The sequence below is a fragment of the Anopheles marshallii genome, chromosome 3 (assembly GCF_943734725.1).
Source record: "Anopheles marshallii chromosome 3, idAnoMarsDA_429_01, whole genome shotgun sequence".
NCBI lineage: Eukaryota > Metazoa > Arthropoda > Insecta > Diptera > Culicidae > Anopheles > Anopheles marshallii.
The window spans coordinates 32,323,242-32,339,066 of NC_071327.1; the positions used below are offsets into that span (position 1 = coordinate 32,323,242).

Here is a 15,825-nt window from a genome sequence, read left to right on the forward strand (position 1 = left end):
GTTGGATAATTTTTCATGTCATAATTTAGAAATAAGTATATTTTTCGTTTATAGAAAATAACAACAATAGGGTAGGTAGCTCGGAAAGGTTCCATGTCTTTGAGATGCTTCGTGCTGAAGAAGCTGTAGAAGTCCCACATTACACTCCCTCAAACGAATGAAATAGTTGACTAACTGATCAAGTGACGGACGTTACTAAATTGTCGCTAGTAAAATGGAGCGGACTGGTGGCATGGTGGTAGCGGCGTCAGTCTTCATACGAATGGACCGGACCAAAATCCCATCCGGACCAATCCCCTGTACGCAGGACTTGACTACCCAACTACGGGTAAATAAAGTCACAGGAAACCAGTAATGGCAGACCTAGATCTCTTGAAGTTGTTGTGCTGATAAAGTAGTAAAATGTAGTCAATGACCATGTGCATTAATCACTAAAATGCAATACTGTCAAAACAAGTGACTACCGCTGATACGAGAGCTTTGTAAAGAAGGGTTTTTGTATAAAAACTCTTCCAAACTTGTAAGGACCCACGCTCGAAGTGAGAGCAAACAAGTGAGAATGCTGAACGCAAATTTATGCACTTCAGCACTGCAGAAATTATTAGATTTATTTCACAGTCGCCTCGGAAATCAGCAGTTTAGTTTCAGTTTATGTCATCGCTCTAATAAAAATTGGAGTTCTAAACATTGTAGTGTGATATCGTTTCGTAATGAGCAAATAGCGTGGGAAGAAGAGAGAATTTGCCGTTGTTAGTACAGAAGTACTAACTTACTACTCCAAAGTACTGTCAAGTAGATGTGTATGCATGTTTCTCGTAAAACAGCTACTATTTGGCTTGCTTCGCTCTGGAGAAATGCAGTCCCACCATTCGTTATAACAGGTACATGACAATTACAGATGTACTAAAATTATAACGACGACTAGAAATGAATGGGATGGTACAATGGAATAAATGAAGTCGTAATGAGAGATGTTTAAGCGCTTAATCTACCTCACAGATTTTCGTTAACTAACCCTGCGCATATCGATAAGCAATGTTTCTAACATCAGACACGTGACCAAGCTCTGCGTACTGTGAAGTGCAATGTTGTTAGCAGTAGACAAACGGCTATAAATGCTGTTCTATCTGCAACGATGTTTTCATTTCCTCGGTGACATTATTGATAGTAGCATCATGTCTAAAGCAATCCTGTACGCGCTGTGCATCGTGTCTACCGTTAGTTTGAAGGTGGTATTTGAAAACTTTGTTCAACTTTCCGGATTCGACGTAGTACTAATGGATCTACGCGTACGAAAATTTAACCGCACGATGACGGTATTGAACGGATCGTTCATAGTACTCAATCCGTTAAATGATTCCCTTCAGGTAGGATGTACAAAACAGCTTACTGGGACCAAACGATAAACATGGGCGGTATTGTAACTGTTGTGTGCTTTCGAAGCTCACGCTGGATTTATTTCACAGTCGGCTCGGAAACCAGCAGTTCAATCATTATCCAATGAAGCTACCATCCAGCGGGTGTTGTGCATTTCTGGACAACTTACAACTCACCTACAAGGAGCAGGTGTCTGTGATAGAAAACTTACCGGCAATAGGCGAGTGTCCGGTTTCTCCACGATACGTCAACATGATTAACTTCGCATTCCCGCAGGAAGTAGTGTCAATGGTAATGCCAAGAGGGCTTTGGAAAGCGCTGGTAACCGCAAAACTTGATGGAAAGGAGTTGGTGAGTTACTATTTTCTGGTCAAAGGCTATGATGATTTCTAAATGAACGACCGGAACGTTGGTACGAGGATTGAATCCCTAAAAAGATATCATGGTGTTTAGGTTTAGTTTGTGTTTAGTTTGTTGAATTCTCAATGCTGCAGTAAGGTTTCATAGTTATGTAAGCAATCTAATCATTGTAGTGAAATAAAGAAATATAATAAATAATTATAAAGAATAATAATAAAGAAAACATAACGAAAAATAAAGTAATAATTAATTCAATGGTAATAGAATTCGATAAATTTATACTCAGTTTCAGTTTCTGAAGTTTTATATATGAGGTATGATATTAATGATATTAAATAGTAATATCGCCCAAATGCAGCTTTTAAGATATTGTAAATCTCAGAGATCTGAGAAATTCTAATGTGGGAGGCTTGCGTGGGCCGTAGTGAACAACCGATACAATCGTTTCCTCTAATTTGTTGCATGACAATGTTATATGTTGATGCACGTGTTGATTAACACCATTGTAAAGTTGCGTTTGCAATACAAAAGTATACTTAATATCGTAGTTAGCATTTATTTAGTAATGCAGAAGTCATCTGTTTGCAATTTCTGTTTGCAATGACAGGTTGTTAGGTCATAATTTTACTGTAACGGTGTATTGTATTAAGGTAGAACACGCAAACTTGGAATAAACTTTTGGAAAGGATTTTATGCTGTGTAGTCGACGGATCTACGGGCACGCAAGATTAATAAGCAGGAGCTGAGAAACTGGATAGTTAGAATGAAGAAAACATTAAATTATTAAACTGATCTCATTTAAACTGAACTGATTGTAGTGAATTTTCTTACGAGTTTTCTGCCACCAAATGATGAATTGTTCCATGTGTCGGCTATTGCAGTTGTCTCGTAGTACACAGATAAAGTTTGTAAACATTATAAGTTGCTTTGTAGTAGCCAATGCAACCTTCAAACTACTGAAGGCTCCACATCGGAACGAAGAGATTAGACATCGAAACGAAGAAGCCGCATCGTAGAGTCCACTGAATATATCGATCATTTGCAATAACTGATCCTTTTGCCGTCGATTAAATACCTCATTCCGGCTACCCGAGATCATAGGGAAACCCAGCAGATTTTAATCATGCAGAGCCACGAGTTCATTACATTAAGATAGTACAACTGCGTGCCACGTGTAATGTGTTACTCACGTAAATATCGGTAGATAACATGGGAACGTATAAAAGCTTTCATCAAGTGCATTCAAACAATCAGTTAACAAGTGATTTTGCCTACAAAATGCTACCAAGGATAGTGACGGTACACGTGGTCACGATTGTACTACTTTGTTGCAGCCATCAGTCGTTTAGTTTAAAGTTAACGTTGGAAAGCTTCGAGCAAACGCTTGGTGCAGATGTTATGAGGCTTGATCTACGAGTTAGAAAGTATAACCGAACATGCTCGGTAATCAACGGTACTATTCACATACTGCAGGATCATACCAACGACTATCGGGTACGTTAAATGTCGGAAATCAAATGTGTTAAACCCGTGTGTTGGCGCTAGGTTTCTTATAGATTTCAACCGTTTTTCGTTACAGTTTAGTTTGGACATATTTTACAGTCGGCTTGGTAATCAACAGTTCAATCACATGCCAATAAAGCTCCCAAATTTGGGAACATGTGACCTGATTGAACATATGTACGCAAACTATCGGCCACAGATGGCACTTATTGTGAATGGACCGGTGAAAGGGGAGTGTCCCATGGCAATTCGTGAGATGTATATATATGATACCGAATTCCCTACCGAAGTCATTCCAAAAACATTAATTAGAAATGGACTGTGGAAGGCGTTAGTGGGCTGCTATCTCGATGAAAAGGAGATCATGAGGTACAACTTGGTTTTGAAGGCTAGCGATGACTTATAAGCCGCATTTTTTCGATGTTGTTCATACAGCCGCGTATGATAGAATAGCTACGAGAGAACAATATTCCGCCATGAACTTGTGGCAAAACTGGTATAACAACGAGCACTCGGAGTATGTTTGCAACTACAGAGCGTATTTATTATTTCGTAAACTTAGCTGTACACCGTTGATGGATCCTACGGCTATATCAAATAGCAAACAAACGGATGCTACACTATCCCGATTACAGATTGACAATAAACATACGATCGTAACTGTTTGTTCGAATCGTGTAATGTGACTGTTTTCGGAACGAAAGTACGATCAGTTAACATCTAGTTAATTTACACTATGGAAACAAACAAGGAATAAATAATTACCCACGCCAGAGTTAAACAATCGAACGAAGCAGCAAATCATTTGACATTTTATCATTGCGCTGTCACCAACATGCATCTTACTGTAAAATTACAGCTAGTGTAAACCGGCTTATATGTAATCATTGCTAACCTTCACTATCCACACGAACCGTGCCACCTCTTCCTCTTCTAGCGAAAAGATGATGAATGCCTTCCAAAGTCCCGTGGGTACGAACGCCGGAACGGCGTCCGCAGGGAAAACCTTATTGATCGTATAAACTTCTTGCGGGTAGATCGGGCAAGTACCGTGTGCTGGGAGGTTGTAAATGTCTGTCAAATGTTTACTGTACTCGTCGTGCAGTGTGTTAAGAAAATCGCACACACGCTGGGAGGGTAGCTTCATCGGGTAGTGATTGAATTGCTGATTGCCGAGCGGGCTGTGGAACATGTCGGTTGAAAGCTGACAGAGGGGAGAAAAAGGTTAGAACACCGGACATTACCTTTGCAAATGCGGGGAGGAGCGATATTACCACGTAGCTATTGTTGAGGATCGTCTTCAACGTAGTTGTGCCGTTCAGTACGATCGTGGTGCGGTTGTATTTGCGAACTCGTAGCGTATGGCCCATTACATCGAATCCCGATATTTGGTCTGCATTTTCGAAATTGATTTGCAATCCTAGCGACAACGGTAGGATCGATATTGTCAGCATTAACCAAACTTTCTGCATCCTGTTTTCTTCGGTTTGAAAACCACTTTTGTAGCAACAACTTTCGCAAACACTTGGTTTTATTTGTAATAACAAAATCCGTATGGCGTGTAAAGTACCTAGGCATGCGTAGTAGCTATAAAAACTATTAAAGATAAAAGCGTCGATAAACTATGGAATATGGAACTCTTCATAGCTTGCATGTAACGACACAATTTTGTCATGCATGTAAAATAGGTACAGTACAAACAAACAAATTCCATAACCAAATACCAATTTACTAAGGCATTAACTCAACCTGCCTTTTGGAAAACGGCCCTTTCCCTTTTATTCACGAAAACATTTGATGCAAAAATAAGATAAAACTGCTCAGAAATATAGATTAACTGCATAACTGATTGTAAGTACATGACCCCTTGCCACCGAGATGATGTACACAAACCTCTGAATGCAAATGCAATTGATGATGTGTTCATCGGGTGGGTATGTGGAGCGAAGTGAGGAAAAGGATATCCTTGGATAACTGCGGTGGTGTATTTGATTTCCACAAATACCCTGCCGCTGATATTGAGAATGATCGTCGTTGCAAATGTGTCGTTCACCGTTGTTCGGTTGTACTTAGGAACTCGATGAGTGCTACTTCAAACATATCAAATCCTGACAGTTACTTCGCTCTTCAAAACCAATATATGATCCGAGCTTAAACGCACGAATTACTTGATATATCTTTTATATGGTTTGTGAAGTGTGGTGATGCATGATATGTTTGCGTGTTTTTGAAGTTTTTGAAGAACTACTGTATAGTGCTCTAAATTTTTATTCAGTTTGCAGTTGCACATCATTAACCATATAACTAGCAAATTGTTGGATTTCTTCACATGGAGGCGCATGGATGTCTTGATATTGGCCTGAAATAGGTCTCTGCTGACTGATGTGACTGATCGATTGACAACGATATGAATTTTAAGTATTATGCATTATTAAATGTTTACATTTAAATTTACAAAGTGCTCTGATGCAGGTTTGTTCAACCAGCTCCCTATCGTCTGTTTATCACTGATTTTATGGTATTTATATAGCAATTTACCAAAATGATTAAGTTAGATATTTAGTTTGATAATTTAATCATTTGGTTTATAAATTATCCAGTCCAAATTTAGAATTAAACTTGAATAATAGATTAAGCTGCTAATATATTAGCTTTATTATAGCTTAGAATAGAGTGAAGCTATATATATTTGTACAATAAAACCATTTACATTCCGTTCATACTGCTCATATCCTCCAGAAGCTCGCATTAAGTCACAAAGAGAAATCATTCGTCACCTTAGCTATTATTTCGAATCGTACCATCTCGACACGGTTTAGCGAATTAATGAGGTGCACCTTCCACAGGCCCGGTGGAAAAAAGGGCGGTACCGCTTTGGTTGGAAAGACCTTATTGGTGACGTAAATAGTGCGTGGCGCGATGGGACATTCGCCTTCCTCCGGCATGTTAACCATATCTTCAACATACTCACTGTAGTCCGCGTAAAAGTTTTTCATAAAATCACACACGTCCTGGGTAGGCAGCTTTACCGGATAGTGATTGAACTGTTGATTGCCGAGACTGCTGTGGAAAAAGTCCGTCGATATCTGGGAGAGGTAGCAAAACACTTAATCCATGGCTCGCAGGGAAACCCCGAAAAGGTTAATATAACGTATCGATAGCGTACCATTAGGCTTCTGTTGAGTGGTGCCACTACATTCAATGTACCATTGAGTGTTATCATTGTCCGGTTATACTTACGAACTCGCAGCGAACTGTTATAAAAATTGAAGCCCGACAGCTGTTCGAATCGTTCGAAATCCACTTGCATTCCTTGCAGGGAAAAAACAATGAGTGCTAGTGTGAACAAGATGAACAGCATTATGAACCAGATAGTCAGGCTTTGATGCAATATGGCCAGGAACGGTTTGCTTTAAATTGCCACTGCAATGTAGGTAGCTTCTGCCCCACATTGCATGGGTAATGCTCGTTGGTTATGAAGGTTAGATATCCGAACGTGAAGCTCTTATACATAACAACTGATTATCATCTATAACTACGATGACAACCAAACCGGCATGAGGCTGTTTTTCGTTTGGTTGTTTTTGCACTGTTTCATTTCAACTCATCTAGCTACTAGCGTTAATATGGTGACTACTTTAGGTAACTTAGTGTTGTGGTTAATTGTATTGGGAAGGACGGCCACCTGTTTGGAAATATTGTTCGAACAGTTCGATCAGTTTAGTGGATTTGAAATAGTAGATATGAAACTTCGCGTCCGAAAGTTTAATCGAACAATGACGACACTGAATGGCACGATATTCATACAGCAGCCAATATCAAACGATCTTGTGGTGAGCTCGGGCTTGTTATGTTCACATTTTAAGCTCCATTTTTGACCAACATAATGACGGTGTGAAAACCCCCCAGTTAACAATTTCATCGTCCAGTTTCACACAGATATGTTCCACAGCCGGCTGGGAAATCAGCAGTTCAACCACTACCCGTTCAAGTTGCCAACGTGTGGGTTTTGTGATTTTTTCGACAACCTGCACAACATGTACGAGGAGCACATACATGACATTGTGAACGTGCCGCAGTTAGACGAATGTCCGGTGAAGGTGCGGCAGGCACACATCCTCGATAAGGTATTCCCATCCTCCGTCTTACCCCCATTTTGTCCAACAGGTTTGTGGAAAATTATCATAAGCGGGTGGTTGCAAGAGGAGGAAAAGCTAAGCTACCAGATGGTCGTAAAAGTGTATGAATCAGATTTTTTCGGATAGAAGTTCGGATTAGATTTGGAGTTGTTTGGATAATTAATTTATTGCATGTCAGATGCTTAGTGGGGATCTTGCGAACTTAAATAGTGGTAAGTAAGGGAGAGATTTTTATAAATCTAAAAATAAAATTAATTGCATAAACGTGATCTTGAGTATTTATGATCAATATATCGACTTGGGTAGTGTGAGTTTGGCATGGCAGATGATGTAAATAGATTATTGCCGTGTATTATACACAATTTAAGTATTAGAATAATATAATTCAATAGTTTTCTATAAAAAGAAATGAATAATATCGAAAAATCTAGTCGTATGAGTCATATGACATAAACTGTATGGTAGTGAAAAATAAATATTTTTAAAAAATATGCAAATCCAATTGGGGTTAGATGATTAAGTTTATGCCAAAAAAGTGAACGTATATGTTGAATTATTTTTAAACTCAATTTTGTGCTACGAAAACCCTTTTTCAAATTGTTTGCAACGTGTTGGTGGTTCTCGGTAGCGCCATCTATTGATGAATAGCATAAATACACAACGACACATAGAACGTTGCTTAACATTTCAATGAATACGTTGCAAGGTAAAACTCCATTTATATTATTTTACGATATGAAACAAATAACAATGGAATTGGGTGGCATTATGTTATTATCGGAGAATTTTATACTTATAGAAAATAATGTCGCATTAGCTGTAATTGATACTGCTTGCATGATATGGTTATGATTTAAAAATTTGTTGGGGAATTTATTGTTGTTTCCGTATTGAAATGACTGTTAATTAATTACATTTGCTACAGATCCGGATAAGGTTCATAAGTATGGGTGCGTTGATCCAAATGAATGTGACACGGATTGTATAAATGCATGCAATGCAATGCATTTAAACTGTTGCTTTCAGGCACGTGCCAATAATCAAAACACGTGAATTGTAATCGTTTGCGAAAATTGAACAGTGCATCTGAAACGGTGATCAGGTGGTGTGTGTGATTCGAATGGACTGATAGTACATGCAATGATTTTATTACGACCATTTAAAGCTGTTTCGTATAATATTAGCTTTACTAAAATAGAAAACATCATTTGTGGAGACGATGTTCGCCTGGCAATGGTGTTTGCTCTCGTTTATGGCAGTTGTTCACACTGCCTTAGGAGTGAAAGCGAATTACGAGCGTGTGGAACAGTTGGACAACAAGGAGTACATGAATTTTGATTTACGCATTCGCAAATTCAATCGCACTGCGGTGACACTTAATGGGACAGTTTACATTAATCGACCCATTGATCAGTCGTTCGTAGTAAGTATTGTAGACCCTACCTGTTGTTAATTTTTTTATACGAGATTTATAAACAAGCGCCATCGTTCCCTTTTGTTTCCAACAGTGCTCAAGCAACGCGTTTCTAAGCCGTCTGGGGAATCAACAGTTTGCTCATTCTCCGTTACACTTACCAACGGCTAACATGTGTGAGTTTATGGACCATATCAATGAGGAGTATTCGGCCGTCATTGCAGATGTTGTGAACTTTCCAAAAAAATCCGAATGTCCAATAACAGAGCGAACCATGTACGTAAAGGATAAATTATTTCCAACGGAAGTGTTGCCCAGACCGCTGTCAGTCGGGCTGTGGAAAATGGAATTCACAGCTAAATTAGAGAACGTTGAAGTTATAAAGCTTAGTGCTAGCATCCGCTTAAGTGATGACTATTCGGGATTTTAAAAAAGCCTATCTAGTTCCGTATGCGAACGCAAACTATGCGAATGAAAATGTAATACACATTAGAAATAAAGGCAAATCAAAATGTTCAAACCACGTGTATTATTGTAGGGACGTGATTATAATAATCAGTAACATTGCGGTTATATGTTCAAACTCAAAGGTACTTAAACTAAATCACTTATAACTATAATTGATTCAGAAAGTTCAGCAAATTACGAAAAGTTAAGTTCAGCATTGTATTCATTAATGAGTTCGTATAATTTTTCCTAATAAATCTAATAAACTTTTCTTTTTTCTTAAATACATAAACATAACCATCTGTACAGTTCGAGAGTGTTGACGTATTAGAATGGTATGTCAGCTGCAATTCAAACTATATTTGAGTAGGCCACTTATCCATAAAAAAAGAGATTTCATCGAGCAAATGTATCTTCTTGAATCTACATTTAATGGTATTAACTGCCGATAACACCTGCAATTACCTAATGCTGCACAGTTGCCATTTTACATGATTGTGCTGGGATCATCGACACGCACACCGTTGTGATCGCCATGTTCATCATCGCATCACGGTGCACCGTATATATGGTACGTTGAACCAACCGTCAGCAAAACATTCACTGATAAGATGTTGGTTTGGAAGCACTGTTTACTGTTGTGCATGGTAGCTGCCTGTGTCCAACCTTCGTTCGGTGTAAAGGCATCGTTTGAACGTTTTGAGCAATTTTTCGGACAGGAGTACATAGATTTTGATCTGCGCGTTCGCAAATACAACCGCACTGAGATGACACTTAATGGGACCATTTTCGTGAATCAACCCATAGATGATACGATCGTGGTGAGTAGTGCCTAAGAAACCCTTCGTTACAAATGTTAGTGAATCAGAGATCGTTGTAACTACAATTACTTTTAAAACCAGTTCTCAACCGACGTATTTCTCAGCCGGCTCGGAAATCAACAGTTTCAGCACTATCCGATGCATCTGCCGACGAGCGGTTTGTGTGAGTTTTTAGACCATCTGCATGAAGAGTATCCGGCGTTTATCATAGATATTGCGTATATTGCACAACCATCTGAATGCCCAGTAACTGAGCGAGCCATGCACATTCAGGATAAGTTGTTCCCAACTGAGGTCCTTCCTGAATCACTGTCAACTGGTTTGTGGAAAATGGTGATCTCTGGGACATTGAACGAAACGATAATAATGCGCTATATGTTCAGCATTCGTCTATCTGATGACTACATGACCTATTAGGTGTGAAGTTGTGTTGCTAGATTTCATCAATAAAAACGCAAATAAACGGATGTTAATGTAGCAAATAAGCTCTGCTTTTTTCCAAGAAAATGTTGTCGAATATCCTGATTCTTGGATCAACAATTTATCATTAACGAGTCATTAAATTAATGATTTGAAATTATTATCGAATTATTAGTAAGCAAATTTTAATAGAAAATTTAAATAGAATTACTTGATAACATCTTTGTCACATCAGCAAGAAAATACATGTCAACCTTCTTACAATTGGTATTGGTAGCGGCGATGGTCTTCACACGACAGGACCGGTCTAAAATCCCATCCGGACCAATCCTCCGTACGCAGGACTCACTATACCAGGTACGGGTAAATAAAGTCAAAGCGTGCCAGAAATGGCAGGCCTACACTTTTTGACGTTGTTGTGCGGGTAAGAAGAAGAAGAAGAAGCTGAAAGAGCTCTTAAATGCACGTCACTCTTAACTGATTCGATTAGCAGCAGATATTTATAGTTCCAACTACAAACTTCCAACGAGCAGCGGAACAACTGCTTATCTAGTGCGCAATTAATAACACGTTACGTCCTGTGCAGTTCCGTTAGCCTGGGAAATACATGCCAGGAAGAGTGATAATCTTTTTCGCTTTACAGGTGAAGTATTATAAATTAAAAAAATATTTAGTTTTTATACTTTAAAATTGATCGAAATGTGGCTATATATTCTTAAACACTAGAACTAAACGCCCTGACAAAGTAGCTGATAAGAAAGGACAAAAGTTGTGTCACCCATTATAATAGCGATGGCACAGAGCAGACAAGGGCAGGCAGTGCTGTTGTTACTGTTTAAAATTAATTCCCTATTCTGCGCTGGGCATAGTTTCAGGGCTGCTCCAACCACCAATTCCCCGATCGGTGTGCCGTTGCGTTGTGCCACTGTTCCGTAGCGGATTGTGCCACCATTTGCCGCCCGAATATAGCCAGCAGAAGAAAAACAGCAAAATTTGGGTCGTTTCCTGCACCCAAGTGTGCCGAGCAACAGTGGTAGCACGTGGGCGAGCGAGTAGTGTAGTGCGATAAATCAAGTGAGCTAGAAAAATAATATCGAAAACAGCCTACTCGACGACTTTTCCACGGCGCTCCGGTTTCGGCTATGTATCGCGCACCCGCGCTTCACGAGAGTGCAACCGAAAAGGTTGTTGTTGTGCTTGCGCGTGGGGTAAGTAGCGAAACGGCGATACAAGGATGCGGAATGTACGAAAAACTGCCTGCACGGCAATACAGTGCGGCACGGTGCGTTTTGTGTGGCAGTGTACGGAGCTAGTAGAAAAGGTGTTGGTGGTGGTGGAATTCTCCCAAGGATTTTCGTTTCAGCGATCGAATCGCTCGAACTCTCCACAAAGCTTTTTGGGGAATGGGTGTGCTTTGGATCTTTGGTCTTGGCCCCCAGAAAAAGGTTGTCTTATCGTTGATTGTGCTGCGACGATGGAGGTTACGAGAGCCGGGAGGAAGTTAAGTTGGACCTTGTCCCAGCAAGACATGCCACTTTCTATCAAGGTTTGCAAAAGTTCGGTCCGACTGGAGGACAGGAAGCAATCGTTCGTTCGACGCATTGATCTACTTCTTCTTCACATTTCCTGTATGAGTCGAAAATTGGAACCAGTACTCCGTGGATCTGTTGCTATGGTAGCTGAACGACACAAAATCGCATTGTAGCTTTTTTGTGTTTGTGATACTATAGAAAGGTACTTTTGAGGATGTTTTGCAGTGGATGAAGATCTCCTGATATGTAGTTTCCATTTTTGTATTACCAGTGTAGATGTCCCAGTTAAAGCTGTAACATGCCATCAATATTGAGATGATATGGGTTTAGTAGTTCATCTTGAGCGATATTGTGAATTGCGATATGTTTTTAACAAATTTGAAATCTTCAGAATATGATTTCTTGTTTTTACTGATGAGTAGTCTTTGCCACAGAAGATTTCAATTAAGAATTGTGTCACCGGTATTGGTGATGTTATTATTGAAATTGTACCATGGGTTTGATTATTATGGCCATAGATTGTGAGTCATGTATCTGCATAGTTAACGTTTTATTCATCACATGAAGTTTACACAGATGATTGTTCGGATTCTAGTCGTAGATTGTAAATTAAATGATTCTCAACACGTAAACTGCGTACTTTGTAATTAAGTACCAAAAGAGAATAGTCAAATCTAATTTTCTGCCATCAAGGAGTACTTGAAGATAGGTTGTACCAAAAATGGCCGCATGGTCGAATTGCTGAAAATGCTCAAGTATTTTTAATTTTATTACAAAGATATAAAAGTATAGTAATTAGCGTCTTAATGATGTTTATTAGCTAAAACTACACAACACACAAGGGTTTTACACAAGGGAGAATATAACTTACAACTATTAAGTATCGTTCACAGTTGAACACACTTGTTCAAGCTTGCACTTGCTAACGAAAACGTGTCGTTTCAGATGAAAAATATGGCCTGTTATTGTCATAACTAGTGTTTTAGTGAATGATTTATTCTAGAGTCAGTTGATATGCTTACTAGATGAATGTTTCTTATCAACAGCTTAAGAGATTTTTTTTCGTTAGAACGGCCTGGCCGTATCGACTTATTTTACCAAGTAGCCGGATAGTCAGTCCTTGCTACGAGGGATTGGCCCGGATGGGATTTTGGTCCGGTCCGTTCGTGTGAAGACCGGCGCCGCTATCATCATACTACCGCGCCCCCCAAGATATTTTTTTTATTATCGGTAGAACGATCAGGCCGTATATTTTACAGCTTAAGAGATACTAATGGTAAATTTGAAAAAAAATAGCAAAAAAAAGTTTTTACTTAATAATTGAATAAGTTTCATATAATTATTTAGTAAAGGTTTATTCCGACGTAATAAATATCGTGACAAAGTGGATCTATTTTTAAAATGAGTTTTAGAAATATATTTTCAAAATATCCTTTAATAAAACATACTGGAGACGTGTCAGACGGGGCACGTTATTAAGAACAAACACTACAGCTTCAATAAAATTCGACTTGTAATGGTTCGTACGCAACCACGGTTTGGGATAAAACTTGCAGGAGGTTTGTCATTTTACAGCAGCTTGTTTTCCTTTCACCTTCGCTCGCACACAAATGCGAGCATATAAAATATTGAGCAGTGACGTTGGCGTGTCTCTCTTCGCATAAACATCCCGTGCCATGCTTGCACTATGTATAAGTGTTAGTTCGTGGTTGTTTTTTTTTTTTGGTTTAGGTTTCACTAGAGACGACAGCATAAAGTGAATGCCAACAGAAAAAAAGGTCAAAGTTTGCCGCATCCTTTGAGGTGTACGGGGCACTATATCTCAAACCGTCGGTATTGCGCTCGAAGAAACTCGGGCCTCGGATGGTGCTAAGTAACGAGAAAAAGGAAAAGGCTTAGTTTCTGCTCGGTTTGTTTTTCTTCTAGCACTTTTAAATCCATTTCGCTACCGGTGGAGTGTGTATTTCTATTTGTGTGTATGTGCTTTTTTTCACCCCATTTTTCTTCAACGGCCTACTGCTTTACTAGCGAACATAACATCCCGAATCCCCTCGGGAGGAATGAAAGATCAGCAACTAAAGTTTCCGATCGAAACCTCCCCTGGGCTGATGGTGAAGAATTTCAGGCATCCACCGGTCGTTTGGTTTTCACCGTAGGAAGGACTTTTACCAGGACTCTGGGTTCGGTTACTTTCCCGATTAAATGTTTTTTCAAATTTTCCACCTTTTTCTTCCAAATGCCCAATGTTGTACGCATCGTAGCAGCGCGAGGAAGCCCGTTTGCGGGCTTATAGTGTTGCCGAAGGTCTCAAGGTTAGGGTGGATAGAATTTTTCATAAGATTTTCCATTTTTGCACGCTGCATAAATTGTTAATAAATTTTAAGCTTAGAGCCATGCTTTTTCTCTCCCACCTAAGGACGGCGTTGCATTTGGGTCGCGGTGAGCCCTGTGGAACGCTTCCTTTGCTAAGGTACAGAACGGGGCGGTGACGATGCAAAGGCGTGGCGAGGTGAATGGAGACCAGATAAATATTCTATCAACGCTGCAGCCTTCTTGCGGAATCGGGTAGCTTGAGCGATTGGATTGGAAAGCAGAAGAGTGGGAATGGTTTCAGCTGGAGTGAACTAGCTGACTATCTCGAGGCACCATGGCAACGACAACGTGAAACTAAGCCTCGTTAGTAGCTAGTAGCGGCAGTGGGGCAGGATTCGTTTTTCGTGCCTTGAAGGCTTTGAACGCTGATGCCTAAAAGTGCGCTTCGCAATCAAGAGGGGGCGGTGGTTTGGTTGAGGCCATGCGAATGCTGAGCTTGGAAAAGGGGTATTTGGGAAATACTGGAGCGGATTGAAAAAATGATTTCCAACCGACGGTAAGGCAATGTGGCAGCAGCATCAGCAGCAGCAGTGAAAGTTGTTTAAAATTTCATGTGCAAACGATTGTATTGGTAAAGACCCCGGTACTGGAGGCTGCACCGCGAGGCTGTGGCTGAGGTTGGCGGCGGAGAAGGCATCGACAGTACCACTTTCCCTATTCACTCTTGAAAATTAGTTTTCAGGGGTTGCGGTGAAACCGGAATTTTCATTCCCTGCCCGACGCAAGCCCGACGAGAGTTGGTGGGAAGGAGTTGCGTTTGTATGCAGCGGTTGCGGAGGTTGTAAGGCAACGGAAATGATGCCGGCTCTAGCAGTGCCCGAAAGGCAACAGAGCGGCATCCTTTCCAAGGGGAAGAGGGTAGGATAGGATTGTGAGCGGGAGAAGGGTGAAGGGATTCCAATGTTCGGGGAGGAAAATCGGTTCCCTAGCTGCAAGTGGGAACTGTGTCAGTGGTGTGTACTAGTGCCGTCGGTTGTACCACATGCAAACATTGGCTATGTACACGGCGGTACGGTCACACACATACAACCGTGCCGCTAGCTTGCCGGAGGTATGGGCCACAGATGGGCCCAAGCCTAACTAGCGTAATGGTGGACAATTTTCTTTACGCGCAGTGTGTGCTGTGGTGTTTGAGCTAATTTCGGTAAACGGAACATTGGGCGTTAGGTACTGGTAATTGAGCTTTAATGTAAAATTGTGATTTTTGGAGAATTTGACTTGACTCAGAAGCACCGAACCGTTTTGTTCGCGTCGGAATGTGTAAAAATATTAATTGGACTGTTTGGGGTGGTTCCTTTTAACTGCGCCTAAATTGCTGCAAGTAGTTAGTTTTGGGGATGTAGCAACGAATGCAGTGAAGTAATGTATGATGAGCAAGCAATTAATTTTGTGTTTGCAGTGTGGCAAGCTGACGACACGTTTCTGACAAAAGCTTTCCC

At 40.2% G+C, this 15,825-nt stretch overlaps 7 protein-coding genes across 7 annotated transcripts; 5 read left to right on the forward strand and 2 right to left on the reverse strand.

Moving 5' to 3' along the window:
- Window positions 1-1,175: 1,175 nt before the first annotated feature.
- Window positions 1,176-1,770, forward strand: LOC128714641 (uncharacterized). The gene is made up of 2 exons (XM_053809517.1): window positions 1,176-1,367; window positions 1,444-1,770. Exons 1-2 carry the CDS (start codon window positions 1,176-1,178, stop codon window positions 1,768-1,770), a joined length of 519 nt encoding a protein of 172 aa, XP_053665492.1.
- A 1,245-nt stretch (window positions 1,771-3,015) lies between these two features.
- LOC128712508 (uncharacterized) lies at window positions 3,016-3,646 on the forward strand. The gene is made up of 2 exons (XM_053807399.1): window positions 3,016-3,231; window positions 3,317-3,646. Exons 1-2 carry the CDS (start codon window positions 3,016-3,018, stop codon window positions 3,644-3,646), a joined length of 546 nt encoding a protein of 181 aa, XP_053663374.1.
- A 468-nt stretch (window positions 3,647-4,114) lies between these two features.
- On the reverse strand, window positions 4,115-4,712 carry LOC128715296 (uncharacterized). The gene is made up of 2 exons (XM_053810177.1): window positions 4,515-4,712; window positions 4,115-4,444 (listed from the first exon to the last, which is right to left on the reverse strand). Exons 1-2 carry the CDS (start codon window positions 4,710-4,712, stop codon window positions 4,115-4,117), a joined length of 528 nt encoding a protein of 175 aa, XP_053666152.1.
- A 1,281-nt stretch (window positions 4,713-5,993) lies between these two features.
- On the reverse strand, window positions 5,994-6,601 carry LOC128712509 (uncharacterized). The gene is made up of 2 exons (XM_053807400.1): window positions 6,407-6,601; window positions 5,994-6,326 (listed from the first exon to the last, which is right to left on the reverse strand). Exons 1-2 carry the CDS (start codon window positions 6,599-6,601, stop codon window positions 5,994-5,996), a joined length of 528 nt encoding a protein of 175 aa, XP_053663375.1.
- A 328-nt stretch (window positions 6,602-6,929) lies between these two features.
- On the forward strand, window positions 6,930-7,505 carry LOC128714833 (uncharacterized). Its single transcript, XM_053809714.1, has 2 exons — window positions 6,930-7,073; window positions 7,170-7,505. Exons 1-2 carry the CDS (start codon window positions 6,984-6,986, stop codon window positions 7,503-7,505), a joined length of 426 nt encoding a protein of 141 aa, XP_053665689.1. The 5' UTR covers window positions 6,930-6,983.
- Window positions 7,506-8,598: 1,093 nt separating this feature from the next.
- LOC128715273 (uncharacterized) lies at window positions 8,599-9,223 on the forward strand. The gene is made up of 2 exons (XM_053810155.1): window positions 8,599-8,802; window positions 8,888-9,223. Exons 1-2 carry the CDS (start codon window positions 8,599-8,601, stop codon window positions 9,221-9,223), a joined length of 540 nt encoding a protein of 179 aa, XP_053666130.1.
- Window positions 9,224-9,795: 572 nt separating this feature from the next.
- Window positions 9,796-10,478, forward strand: LOC128714606 (uncharacterized). Its single transcript, XM_053809479.1, has 2 exons — window positions 9,796-10,061; window positions 10,143-10,478. Exons 1-2 carry the CDS (start codon window positions 9,852-9,854, stop codon window positions 10,476-10,478), a joined length of 546 nt encoding a protein of 181 aa, XP_053665454.1. The 5' UTR covers window positions 9,796-9,851.
- The last annotated feature ends 5,347 nt before the right edge of the window (window positions 10,479-15,825 follow it).